Source organism: Brassica napus, chromosome A5 (assembly GCF_020379485.1).
Source record: "Brassica napus cultivar Da-Ae chromosome A5, Da-Ae, whole genome shotgun sequence".
Taxonomy (NCBI): Eukaryota; Viridiplantae; Streptophyta; class Magnoliopsida; order Brassicales; family Brassicaceae; genus Brassica; species Brassica napus.
The window spans coordinates 25,651,086-25,665,000 of NC_063438.1; the positions used below are offsets into that span (position 1 = coordinate 25,651,086).

A 13,915-nucleotide genomic window follows, 5' to 3' on the forward strand; every position below is an offset into this window, starting at 1 on the left:
AATGTAAGTATTAAAAGAAAATAGTTTATATTTATTTAATAATAATATATATAGTTGAGAAAAAAGCATATCATGTCAATAAAAATTATATTAAATTAAGGTAATATATTTTATTATTCTTTGTCCAAAAAAATATTTTATTATTTAAATTAAATATGATATTTTTTACGAAATAGAATAAAATTTTATAATTCATTTTTTTCTAAGCGCATTGTAGAAAATATCTTATATTCTATTAAATAATATGCAACTATAAATTTTACGCTTAAAGAAATATTATTTATGGTAGATATATATGTAAAATATAGGATAGTTTTTTTCAGAAAATGGTTAAACTATGATATTATTCTCTTTTAATATATCATCAAAAATGCGAAGCATCTTGTTTTCGATATATTTTTGTAATTTTCTAGAAAAAAATGCTATTTATGTAACCTTGAAATTTTGGTTCAATTTCCATACCAAATAAATATTTTAAACCCTTACTTATAAACTGAAACAGTATCCAATTTTATCTAACCTTTTAAAATTAAGAAATTTTCTTTTATTAGGATAATGTCGTTTTCTTTGTTCCAGAGATATCATCAGTTTAAAATATAGTATAGTAACACTGATTGTTGATAAAATAATCTAAACGTACACAAAAGTTATTGAGAAGTTGACCCAAAGAAGAAGAAGAAGTTAATGAGAGAATAGAAGGTGAAAACAAAATAAAGGAGTGACAGGTACGTTTGCTTGCTAAAGGATACTTTACCAATAAGGCAAGCTAAAGGAAGAGAAGACTTGGTCCACACGAATCATCATCTTCCCCATTTTCTCTTAATATTTATTCATCTTCATTTAATTTGCTTCTTTGTTCTATCTACCAATCTACTAATAGTCCAAGTCCAATCTATTTTTCTTTCAATTTTTAGTTCGTAGTTTACTTTTTTTTGTTATAGTTGATAACAATTCATTATTATTACTTCTCTTAAGTTTATTCAAATTGCGTTTTCTCACATCCAAAAATTATTGATATAATTGTTCTCTCAACATTTAGATTTTAAAATAATAATAGTAATGATAACATGCATTATTTGTTTGGGTCTGCTCCGTTCTTTAACTATATTGGAAGCAAGGAGTTTCAAAACGAAAATATCAAATTATCATATCACATAACTTTTGAAACAGTAAAATACAAAATTTAAAATTTTATTTATTTAGGTTGTCAGCTAACTGACACCCGTCACACCACTGTCCCCATAAAGGACAAAATGCTAAAATATCAAAACTTTTTCTGCCTCATACTTGTTCGAACCTCGTGTTTAGTCCTGGGCCTAACTTCTTTTGACATTATAGGATACTTTTGAAGCCCATCATTCATTTATAGCCCATTTAGAGGACGGACAAAGTCCCATACCAGAAAGTGTTGCGACTTGTGAATTGCGATTGTAGTAAATAACTTGCATTTTTTAATGATTTGCATGAGTTTTGGGACGTTGATAAAGTTAGTAACATTTTTTTTTGAGAGAGTTAACATTATACTTTTTAAAAATATTTTTTGTATACACCGTGTATTGTAACAAAACGTGGAGTATATTATTTTTAGTTTTATTGTTCAACCAAAAAATCTTACATTAGCGTAGATGTTATTACATAGCATCTATGCATATGCACATTTGTATAATGATAGGGTTTTCTTTTGAAATGAAGTAAAAAAAAGGAATCTTGCAATTCTTGTACAAGCAAGGAATCAGTAACTTTTTAAAAAAAAATGGTTCATAAATTTTTGCGTAAAATTTCAAAAAATTAATAAACGAATTTGGGTATTGAATATTTGATTTAGTAATGGCAATCCACCAATGTAGGAGCCGAAGACAAAACAATAGACTTTTGTTCTTCTCTCTGTTGCGTTTGTTCATGTTCATGTTCCTGTTCTTGCTTTGAAGCAAAGCTTAACCCGTTGACCCGATTCACATCTTCCGGGGCAGGTAGATTCAGATCCAAATCTAACGACACAACCGCACTCCTCGCTCTCTTAACCGGACCCTGAACCGGATGAACCGACATGTGGTCAAACGACATAGGTGACAATGACAAGGCCGTGTTTGCTGTACCCGCAGTGGCCGCAACCCTAACCGTTGCGGTGGAAGCGGATGCTGCTGAGGCCACCACTGCGCCTCTATGACGTCTCATGTGACCACCTAAGGCTTGTCCGGACGTGAACTCAGCTCCACATATCCCACATTCATGGACTTTATTGTTACCCGCTTTGCCGTATACCACAAGCGACCTGTGGCTACTATTGTTGTTAGGAGTTGCGGTGGGGACGTTGTTGAGATGAAGAGAAACGGCGTCGTTGTATATAGACTTCTTGAGGTCATGGTCGGAGTGAAGACCCGCTGCGGCTTTAGGCTTCTTGTGGCTGGCTCTATGGCCACCAAGAGCTTGGAAAGAAGGGAAAGTCCGGTCACACGTTTTGCATTGGTAAACATAGTAACCGGCTCTGCCTCCACTCGTGGTTCCATTAGGTGAAGACGTCTCGAGGAACCTTCTGCTGCTAGATCTATACGCATTGTTGTTGTTATTACCAGATTCTTGGTAACTCATCATAAACTGTCTTGTTTGTTGTGGTTGTTGTTGAGGGGTATAGTGACCTTGGGCGAGGAGGATCAAACAATTAGCCATGTCTTGGTCTTCCTCGTCAGCGGCGGTCTTTAATGTTGCATTGTTGTTAGAAGATGAAGAGGCAGGAGATGTCACACCATTGATCAAAACGTTGTTATCATTCTTGTTGGTGTTAATATCATCATTGAGACTCTTCTCCTTGGAAACAAGACTGGTGGACTCTTCTTCCACATCAGGTTCTTGAGAAGACATAGGAGGGACGATAGAGAAAGGGATTGGGGACTGCAGACGCTGCCTCTTAGTCCTCTTCCCTTTAAGGATCAAGGCTTGCTCCTTAGCTGCCGATATCGCCTCCTCTGCTGTTTCCATTGGCTATATAGATAGATTCAAAAAAAGTAATTAAAGAGGGAAGAGCTAGAAGATGAATTAGAGAGAGTTGAATTTGAAGATGGAGATGGTGAGGATTACAAATATATAAACTAAGGATGTTTATGTGTGTTAAGAGAGAGAGAGAGATGTATGTGTGTGGATTGGAGAGATGCATACATAAATAGAGAGTGATTTATGGAGAGGAGTCAAAGGGAGACAACACATTCTCAAGTGTGTGGAATATGTTGGACTTGTCTTTTAGCAACCTCTTAAATTTTAGTACTTCTGTTATTGTCTATTACAATTTTTATGTGTAAATTTAGACAATAACTTGAGTAATGTATTATTTGTCTCTTCAACATCCCTTTCTTTTACTCTGTATAAACAACCTATTCTTGGATTAGTTCTGTTATGCCTAAAGAATCACGTGGCCTCTTAAAAAGATAATAACATGTGGTTAGAGATCTAAATACAAATGTTTCTAATACGAAGCGATCAACATCTTTCGGTTAATTACCGAAACTGATCAATATCATTGTTTTTAATAATCTGGAACTAACCTTTAACTCAATATATATTTTCTTGTGTTATTGACAATGAATATATGACATTCTTGTGATTGATACAAATAACGATCCAATTTTAACTAATCATATGCTATATTGTATATCCCTTATAAGTTTCATACAACAGCTATATATTACCAAAACTAGTTTTGAATATTCTTATGCGATCTTCCATCGTTGAGAAAATATAAATGATAAGCCAAAAACACTAAAATAAAATGGAAGTAGAGGCTTAGAGGTTACTTATGGTGAACGAATGTATAAATTAATAAGAATGCAAGCCTGGCTCTCACGGAACCTACGGCTCTGCCTTCCTATCTCTCTACCATTACTCCACTCCCATATTGTTCCTTTTTATTTTGTTTTGTTTATTTATATTTTTGGCATATTTCTTATACGTCTACGTACGCATCTCTTTGCACATGTTGGTTTAGCGTATAAATACTCTTCTATTTAATTTCTAATGACTTACGAAAGAAAAAACTAAAGTCCACCCAATAAGTCGTAAGAGTACGACGACTTATCAAACCAGACTTGAGAGTTGAGACAATAACTGGGGAAGCATAACTAGACAATGACCAATTCTCTTAGTTTGAAACAAATTCCAAAACGTGTAATTTCATGAGAAGAAAAATGACCAACATATGAATCAATCAAGTGGAAAATTAACCAGCATGCTAACATCAACAATGTGTGTTATATACATTTTTCAAATGCGGTGAGTTCAGTTAATATTGTCAACTATGAATTTATGTGAGAATGGAGTAGGGTGTTATGTTTGGCCGGTTAATATTGTCAACTGATATTTTGTCCCAACAACTTTAAACTACAGTTTTAAACTTTTAATATATAATAGTAATATAGTTAATACATGTTGGCGTGTGTACGTATTATGAAGTATATGCCGATTTGTTCATGTTGCATGATGTGAAGAGCACCCACTTCACGTAAAGAATATTACTAAGTAATAAGAAACCAATAAATATGTGAATTTAGGTGCTGTGTTATTTTCTAAAAAGTCTACTCTACATTGTTGGATGTGGCTAATAATTAGCTTAAAACGATAGTGGCCAATAATTGTTTATCCCAATGATTATGTAAGAGTCGACTGGATAACATGGAGTGCACAATTAGTACATACTTTCAGTAATATTGTTTCGGCCAAAAACATACTAGTGCAATATTCTTTATAAAAAAAGTTGTTTGACATAAGTTTCAAAAAGAAACAGTTGTTAGACATATATATGGGAATTCTCAAATTATTTTGCTTTATAGATCGCTTATTTCTTTATAAAAAAAAGTTTATAAAATAAATTAAAAACTCAAACCTTTGATATTTTAATATTAACTTTACTACTTCCCATTATGTCAAATCCAAAAATGTCAATATAAGAGCAAAAAGAAAACATATATATATATATATATATATATATATATATATATATATATATATATATATTGGAACATAGCCCCAATCCCTTTCTGACAATGGCTTAGCCCTGAATATTTTTGTGTCTTTCGACCAAGGCTGGCCGAACAATTCTGGACCAGCATATTCGGATCTGTAAATTCCAACCTCTTTGGCAACATATACTCGTAACTCTCCACATCGAGGAATTAAATTTCTTAACTATGCTCTAAAAATTGAAGCGAAGCCTCCTTGTTGCAATAAGCATGTCCAGGTTGTTCTTTCAATGCAAGCCTCACGTATGTTAATACGATGTGGAAGACCTTTGAATTTCACCGAGCCGAGTGAATAATCCTTTTTGTTTGATTTACAATTAACTTTCAGAACACGATTATTAGGAAGAAGGTTTCGAAATACTATGGTGTTTTCTTCGCAAAGCAAAGACTAACAAGAAACAAGAAGATGATTTATTTTATTAGGAGTAAATATTGTTTTGTTTTATTATAATCTAATTAAGAGCATTAACGTGAAGCAATTTATGGTATTTTTTTAATATATATAAATGAATAAGTTTAAAAGGCCATTCAAAAATTAGAACACAAACTTTGTTGAAGTATTGGTTGAAAGACTCCAGAAGAACCAGAAGGTTTCGGCTTGAAACCGGGTCTGATGATTAGACATTCGATTTCGGTTTAGAGGTCGGTTTATGTTTAATGTAGAAACGTCGCCGTTTGAGTCTTCTTTCTTCGTCTTTAAAGACTGTAAAGGTTGTTACAGATAAGTCCACGCGGAGAGGCCGTTAGAGGTTGTTATCTTCGACGTGTGACAAGTTGTAATCGAGTAGAGTGTGAGAGAGGTGAGCTTGGGAAACACGGTGAGAGAGAAAAGAGATAGACGAGAGAAAACTAGAGAGATTAGAGAGGAATCTACGGGGGTGAGAGTTCTCTGTTTTCTTGAGGTTTTCCGGTGAGTGTTACGGCGGCGTTTGTTCACTGAGCTTAGTGAATTCCGAGGAGATCCTCGGCCAGACGTAGGATCGCGGTTTGCGTCCGAACTGGATAACATCTCGTCGTGTTCATTAGCTAGATTCTCTTTTACTTCTCTTCCACGCAAGATCGAATCAACACTTCTCGATCGAACCAAATACCTAACGAATAGCAAGAAGTGGTATCAGAGCCAGGTTCTCTGGTAACTGGTTCAGATCGAAGAAGGAGTGGTGGAAGATCTGGTACTATTCGAACTCAGATCTCGCGATGACGTCCGCGAAGATCAAGATGGAGAAGTTCGATGGAGTGGTTGATTACAACATGTGGAGAGAGAGATTACTGGCAAATCTCGATCTTCTAGGTCTGACAGATGCTCTTCAAAGTCAGGAAGAAGAGCTGAGGAAAACTGAATCCAAGCTGAAAGATCCATCAGTCAAAGACGGGGATACTGATTCGGAATCACCCAAGAAACCTGATCGCTGATTGCAGAGAAGCAACGGAAGGTACGAAGCACGATCATCATGAATGTTACTGATACTATCTTGAGAAAGATCCTGAAGGAGAAGACTGCTGCTGGAATGCTCAAGGTTCTGGATGCTCAGTACATGTCATTATCGCTGCCTAACCGTATGTACCTAAAGCATAAACTATATGGTTTCAGAATGAATGAGTCTATATCCATAGAGAGCAACATTGATGAGTTCCTAAGAATCATAACTGATTTGGGAAACGTCATGGTGGAAGTCTCGGATGAAGATCAAGCTATACTGCTGCTGATGTCGCTGCCAAAGCAGTTTGATCAACTGAGAGATACTTTGAGATATGGGAAAGAGACGGTAACTATGGATGAGGTGATGAACTCGATTCATTCAAAACAGCTTGAATTCAGTGTGAATGGAAAAGGAAATAAGAATCAAGGAGAGGTGTTATACTCTAGCTCAAGCTCTAGAGGGAGAAGTACCAAGCGTGCTCAAGGTCAGAACAAGTTCAAAGATAAGTCCAGATCAAAGTCAAAAGGTAAAGGGAATAATCCAACGTGTTGGGTGTGTGGCGAAGAGGGACATTTCAAGAGAGATTGTCCTAAGAGAAGTGGTCATAAGGGAAAAAAGAAAACCTCTGAGTCTGGAGAATCTTCGTCTGTTACCGGGGTTGACTACATTGAGTCGTTAGTTGTTACAGAAGCAAACTTGGCAACTACAGTAGACTTCAATGAGATTTGGATTTTAGATACTGGGTGCACATTTCACATGACACCAAGGAAGGACTTGTTTACTGAGTTAGATGAAGGTGCTGGAGGTTCCGTAAGGATGGCTAATAACAGCCTATCATCAGTACAAGGTATTGGCACTGTAACCTTGAAGACGGCAGAGGGTCAATATGTCTCAGTGAAGAATGTCAGATATGTGCCTCAGTTTTCGAGAAACCTGATATCACTTGGAGCTCTTGAGAGTAATGGATGCACATTTGTCTCTGAAAATGGAGTCCTCAGAGTAAAGAAGGGATGCAGAACAGTTCTTAAAGCTACTAGAGAAGGCAATCTGTACTACTTACAGGGAAACAGTCACAGAGGAGAAGTGAATGCAGTGAGTGTACAAGATGAGACGCATCTCTGGCATAGCAGACTGGGACACATAGGTCAGAAAGGAATGGATGTACTGATAAAGAAAGGATATCTAGACAAGTCAAAGGTATCAAGCATCAAGTTCTGCGAAAGTAGTATTCTTGGGAAAGCTCATCGTGTAAGTTTTGCGACTGGTAAACACACGAGTGATGTCTGTCTCGGTTATATACATGCAGACCTTTGGGGATCACCGTCTGTTCCTGCGTCTCTTGGAAAATGTCATTACTTCTTGAGTCTGATAGATGATTACTCAAGAAAGGTGTGGGTATTTTTCTTAAAGACAAAAGATCAAGCTTTTGAGAAGTTTGTGGAATGGAAGTTGCTAGTTGAGAATCAAACAGGTTTAAAAGTGAAGAAGCTAAGGACTGACAACGGTTTGGAGTTCTGCAACAAAGAGTTTGATGAGTTCTGCTTAGAGAATGGTATTGGTAGACACAAAACCATTCCATACACTCCACAACAGAACGGTGTTGTGGAGAGGATGAACAGAACAATTCTTGAAAGAGTGAGAAGCATCTTGAATGAGAGTGGTTTACCTAAGGTGTTTTGGGCTGAAGCGGTTAACACAGCAGTGTATGTAATAAATAGATCACCTGCCTCAGGGATTGGTGACAAAGTACCTGAAGAGGTTTGGTCTAAATCAGTCCCAAAGTTAGATCATCTGAGAAGATTTGGCTGCGTATGTTACTTCCATTCAGATAGTGGAAAGATACAACCTAGAGCCAAGAAGGGAATCTTCATTGGCTATCCTGAGGGAGTTAAAGGCTACAAAGTGTGGTCTCTGGAGGATAAGAGAGCGGTTGTGAGTAGAAATGTAACATTCAATGAGGAAGAGTGTTACAAAGATCTTGAAAAGGCTTCAGTAGAGCAGAAGGAAAAGAACACTATGTTCCTGGATTTAGTTCTCTCTGAAAGTGAACTGGATGATGACTCAGGTGGAGATGTACTATAAGAATCCCAAACTGAGAGTGTCGATGACACAGGAGAAGCGTCAGAAAGTCATGACCCACACTCTTACCACCTTGCCAGAGATAGAATCCGTAGAGAAGTAAAGCATCCGAAGAAACTTGATGACTACGTATATCTGGCAATGTATGTGTCTGAAGATGGTGATTGTGTGGAGCCGATTGACTACAAGTCAGCTATGAAAGATCCACAAAAGAAGAAGTGGATTATGGCTTCTGATGATGAAATGGATTCTTTGAACAAGAACCATACGTGGGATTTAGTGAGGAAACCTAAAGGAAGAGCAGTGATAGGATGTAAATGGATTTACAAACGCAAGCCTGGGATTCCTGGAGTTGAGGAACCGAGATACAAGTCTCGTCTGGTAGCAAAAGGTTATGCTCAAAAGGACGGTGTAGACTACAATGAAATTTTCTCACCAGTTGTTAAGCATGTGTCTATAAGATACTTGATGTCGATTGTGGTAAATGAAGATCTTGAGCTTGAACAATTAGATGTGAAAACTGCATTTCTACACGGAGACCTTGAAGAAGAAATATATATGAGCCAACCTGAAGGTTATGAAGTTGAGGGAAAGGAAGACTGGGTGTGTTTGTTGAGAAAGTCTCTTTATGGATTGAAGCAGAGTCCTAGACAGTGGAATCAAAAGTTTGATCAGTTCATGAAAGAGATTGGTTTTCAGAGGAGTTGTCATGATCAGTGTGTATACATAAAGTATACTACGGATGGGAAAATCTATCTGCTCTTGTACGTCGATGATATGTTAGTGGCGTGCAAAGACAAGAAGCAGATACAGGCTCTGAAGGATCAGCTGAACTCTCGGTTTGAAATGAAGGATTTAGGAGCAGCGAGGAAGATATTGGGTATTGATATCATCCGAGATAGAGCTCATGGAACCCTGAAACTGTCTCAAGCTGACTATATGAAGAAGGTTCTAAGGACTTACAACATGGAGAGTGCTAAGTCTGTGAACACTCCAATAGGAAGTCATTTCAAACTAAATGCGGCAACTGAAGAAGATCTTAAAGCCGGTGAAGCATGTGACGATTCAATCCCATACTGTAATGCTGTTGGAAGTTTGATGTATGGTATGATCGGTACAAGACCTGATCTTGCCTATGCTGTTGGTCTCGTGAGCAGATTCATGAGTAATCCATTAAAGGAACACTGGAAAGCAGTAAAATGGATTTTGAGGTATGTTAAAAGAAGCACTGATGTATGCTTGAAGTTCAAGAAAGGATCAGAGTTCCGGCTATATGGCTTTTGCGACTCTGATTATGCTGGTGATTTAGACAAGAGAAGGTCTATATCAGGTTACACGTTTGTTTCAAGTGGTGGAGCTATCAGTTGGAAGTCAAACCTTCAAGCTGTAGTGGCCTTATCGACCACAGAAGCTGAGTTCTTATCCATGACTGAGGCGGGAAAAGAAGCTATATGGTTGAAGGGTCTGAGTTCAGAGTTTGGTTACAAACAAGAACTCATGGAGCTGTTTTGTGATTCGCAAAGTGCTCTAGCTTTAGCGAAGAACAATGTTCACCATGAAAGGACGAAGCACATGGCTACAAAGCTAGGCTTCTTAAGAGAGAATGTTGAAGATGGTAAGCTGCAGGTTTTGAAGGTTCATACTAGTGAAAATCCTGCAGACGTGTTCACCAAGACTCTTCCAGTAGGTAGGTTTAAAAACCTGTTAAGCCTACTCGGAGTCTCTGCCTGAGGAGCAGAGGAAAAAAACACGAGGATCGGAGTTCATCTAAGCTCAGTTTGGTCGTCTTACAACCAAGGTGGAGTTTGTTGAAGTATTGGTTGAAAGACTCCAGAAGAACCAGAAGGTTTCGGCTTGAAACCGGGTCTGATGATTAGACATTCGATTTCGGTTTAGAGGTCGATTTATGTTTAATGTAGAAACGTCGCCGTTTGAGTCTTTTTTCTTCGTCTTTAAAGACTGTAAAGGTTGTTACAGATAAGTCCACGCGGAGAGGCCGTTAGAGGTTGTTATCTTCGACGTGTGACAAGTTGTAATCGAGTAGAGTGTGAGAGCGGTGAGCTTGGGAAACACGGTGAGAGAGAAAAGAGATAGACGAGAGAAAACTAGAGAGATTAGAGAGGAATCTACGGGGGTGAGAGTTCTCTGTTTTTTTGGGGTTTTCCGGTGAGTGTTACGGCGGCGTTTGTTCACTGAGCTTAGTGAATTCCGAGGAGATCCTCGGCCAGACGTAGGATCGCGGTTTGCGTCCGAACTGGATAACATCTCGTCGTGTTCATTAGCTAGATTCTCTTTTACTTCTCTTCCACGCAAGATTGAATCAACACTTCTCGATCGAACCAAATACCTAACGAATAGCAAGAACCAACAAATAAACTCTTGCTGCAGTCTGCATTCAGTGCCAGAAAGTCAGGCATGGCCAATAAGATTAAACCCAGCGGTTTGGCTTATTCTAAAAGATTCAAATATAAGTGTGATAATAGGAGACAATGTTGGTACATCAAACTACAAAATAAAAGTATCAAATGTAGTAGCACATTAAAAGTTTCACTTGAATAGTAAAGGTTTCTTATGGAGAAGGCGTGATAACTATATATATACATATGCTTTAATAGAATGATATTGTTCTTGCTAAAGAGGTTGGCCATTGATCCACCTTTGGAACATGATATAGCTCTCCTCTGGTTTATACTCTATAGTGTGTCCTCCTCCCTACAATCAAACTCAACACAATTCAGCTAAGAAACATAAGCAAGAAAACCGCAAACCAAAACGTTTGAGTGGAAACAAAGAAAAGACTTGCTTTAATAGTCGCAAATGTCATCTTATTGGCATAAGTCCTCGTGTATCTGCCAAAAACAGAGCGACTCTAATGAGCTCATACGACTAAAGAATGAAAACAACAAGAGAATTAAAAATGGTAATATACCCAGCGATTTGATCGGCTATCATCCAAGGTCTCCAGTCATCAATGATAGAATAGTTAAGAGACCTAATCCAAGCTTGAGTTCCAAGGAAAGGCACGAACATATCGTGATCACCACTGTTCACCCAAAAAAAACCAAAGTTTACAAAAAAACTTTGAATTGTCCACTACTTCTTTCAAAAGGCATTAAACTCTGACTTGTAGATGAGAGAACGGTAGCCATTGATGCTGTTATTCATATGGTACGGTACACTACTTTTGATGTCATGTGTGTAAGGCATTCCCCAGTTACAACGTACCCATTTCTCTTTACTCTTCTGCAATCATAGTATTATTGACAATGTCCCACATCAGAAAAGTTAGAAAGAATCTTAAGAATGATATAAGACATGCATGTAGACTAAGCTATTTATCACTAATTGGTTTTACGTTATAAACTCATCTAACTTATCATATAGTTGTCATTGTTGCAAAATAAAATTAATAGGAGAGTAAAATATTAACTTCTGTCGTATCTAATACCTTATGAATTTGAAGAGCCTTGCGGACACTCTCATCATTGGTCCAGTAGGCAGTTAACACGTAACGATAAGTCTGCAAATGCAAACTCGCATGTTTACTTTTATCAATGCTGTAACAGTTGACTGAAGATAATATAGATTACTTACATAGCAATCGGGAAGTGTGTCTTCAGATTCTTCACACAATGGCGTTAAAATAAGTGCGAAGTTTATTCTATCAACGCACTATAAAAAACCACCACAAAAGCCTGAGTGATAAATCTTACAACAATTAAACTCTTCATGAATGTGTGTACCTTATGATATTCTTCAACGAGTTTCAAGCATTCCGTGTTACTTGGATTAACATTTTCATATTCTCCTTTGCAGATTCTCTCCATAGACTGCTTACAAAACAGAGTTTTGAGTTACTTTTGTTATATTCTTTCAAACAACAGTACGTATGTCAGTGTTTCAATACCTCGTAAAGTTCATCAGAGATCAGTGCCATTCCATGAGCATAAGGAATGCGATGGTTATAGTCAAATGCAACTTCGGTTGACGGGTTTCCGAGCACATAGCCCTGTTTTGAAGGTAACTATCAGCTTTCAAATGCTCTTCAAGGTATATAGATATATGTATGAAGCAACAAGTATCTATAAACCTGAAGGTTTATTGGAGGTTTGCAGCATACGTAATTTCCTGAAACATCATGTTTATACTGTTATAAAAAATTGCAAAATATTGTTTAAGAAATGAGACACAAAGTAGTAAATGGAAAAAAAAACAATAGATCACACCTTTTGAGATTTCTTGAACGAGTGCTGGAACAACCATACCAGCATAAGAATCTCCACCTACATAGAAAGGGTTGGAGAGAAACTCTTGATGCTTGTTTAGCCACTGCACAACAACCACACACAAAAAGGCTCATAAGAGGTATGCATATGCACAACAAAGAGAATACCAAGTACCTTGTGAAGAAACTCGTGGATACGCTTGGCTTCTCCTAAATCACTAGGTTTACTAGCAAGTTTTTGAGTTTTTGAGTAGGAGAAGCCAGTTCCAACAGGCTGGTCCAAATATATTATACTCGAAATCTGATATACAGTTGCAAAGGATGAGGCATGGAGTTGTAATCTCAGTCATATTTTAATTTTTTTTTTTAAATATGTACAACACTTTGTGGTATACCTTAGTCCATGAATATGTAGTAGAGACCAAGGAAGGAACAGTTCCATTGTAAACCTCCAACTTCACAGTCATAGGCCCTGTTTTTATTTTCTTTTTGTTTAATTTTGATTCAATGAACAAAAACAAGAGACACAAGATAACAACAAGAATTTACCATTCTCGTAAAGAAGACCAGAGATTGAAGAGCAACCAGGTCCTCCACTTAACCAGAGAAGAATAGGGTCTTCTTCAGGATTCCCCTCAGATTTGATGAAGTAGTAGAACAACTGCACTTGTTCTTCCTCACCAACACCAATATACCTTTCAAGAAGAAAAAAACATACAAACTTAACTCCAAACTCAGAACAAATCCGGTTTATTCTGGTAGAGCTTTTTTCAGAAAACGAACCCGGTTTCAAGCTCAAAAGGAAGAGGACCTTCAAAACCAGGAAGATACTTGATAATAGATGCAGAACCGACAGCATTGCGATACGAGATAATAAGAAAGAAAAGAAGGAGCTTATGGATAGAGAAAACGTAGTCGTTAGCCATCGGTGTTTTGATAAACCACAGTGTCTTTTAGGACCAATTATAGAACCTTTTATATTAGAAAAGTGCACACACACACACACAAAAGGCGTACCGTAATTTACTTTGTCTCCTCCTCACAGTCCTCTTTGTCTCCATCTTTGGATTTTGTCTTTTGTTTTTTACAATTTATCCGTCATGTTTTTTCTTATTAATAAAAATAAACAGAATAGAAAACGTATTAATCACGGCATAAATCCTAAGAGCTTATTGTTTAGATGC

The 13,915-nt window shown here is 37.2% G+C and overlaps 2 protein-coding genes across 2 annotated transcripts; both read right to left on the bottom strand.

Moving 5' to 3' along the window:
• Positions 1 to 100: 100 nt before the first annotated feature.
• LOC106345581 (zinc finger protein ZAT5-like) lies at positions 101 to 4,894 on the bottom strand. Its single transcript, XM_048779988.1, has one exon. It carries the CDS (start codon positions 2,974 to 2,976, stop codon positions 1,822 to 1,824), a length of 1,155 nt encoding a protein of 384 aa, XP_048635945.1. The 5' UTR covers positions 2,977 to 4,894; the 3' UTR covers positions 101 to 1,821.
• Positions 4,895 to 10,964: 6,070 nt separating this feature from the next.
• LOC106452681 (serine carboxypeptidase-like 7) lies at positions 10,965 to 13,732 on the bottom strand. The gene is made up of 14 exons (XM_013894849.3): positions 13,515 to 13,732; positions 13,281 to 13,426; positions 13,127 to 13,203; positions 12,907 to 13,032; positions 12,733 to 12,835; positions 12,597 to 12,634; positions 12,414 to 12,515; positions 12,250 to 12,336; positions 12,101 to 12,178; positions 11,955 to 12,026; positions 11,631 to 11,749; positions 11,436 to 11,549; positions 11,310 to 11,355; positions 10,965 to 11,218 (listed from the first exon to the last, which is right to left on the bottom strand). Exons 1-14 carry the CDS (start codon positions 13,655 to 13,657, stop codon positions 11,138 to 11,140), a joined length of 1,332 nt encoding a protein of 443 aa, XP_013750303.1. The 5' UTR covers positions 13,658 to 13,732; the 3' UTR covers positions 10,965 to 11,137.
• Positions 13,733 to 13,915: the final 183 nt, after the last annotated feature.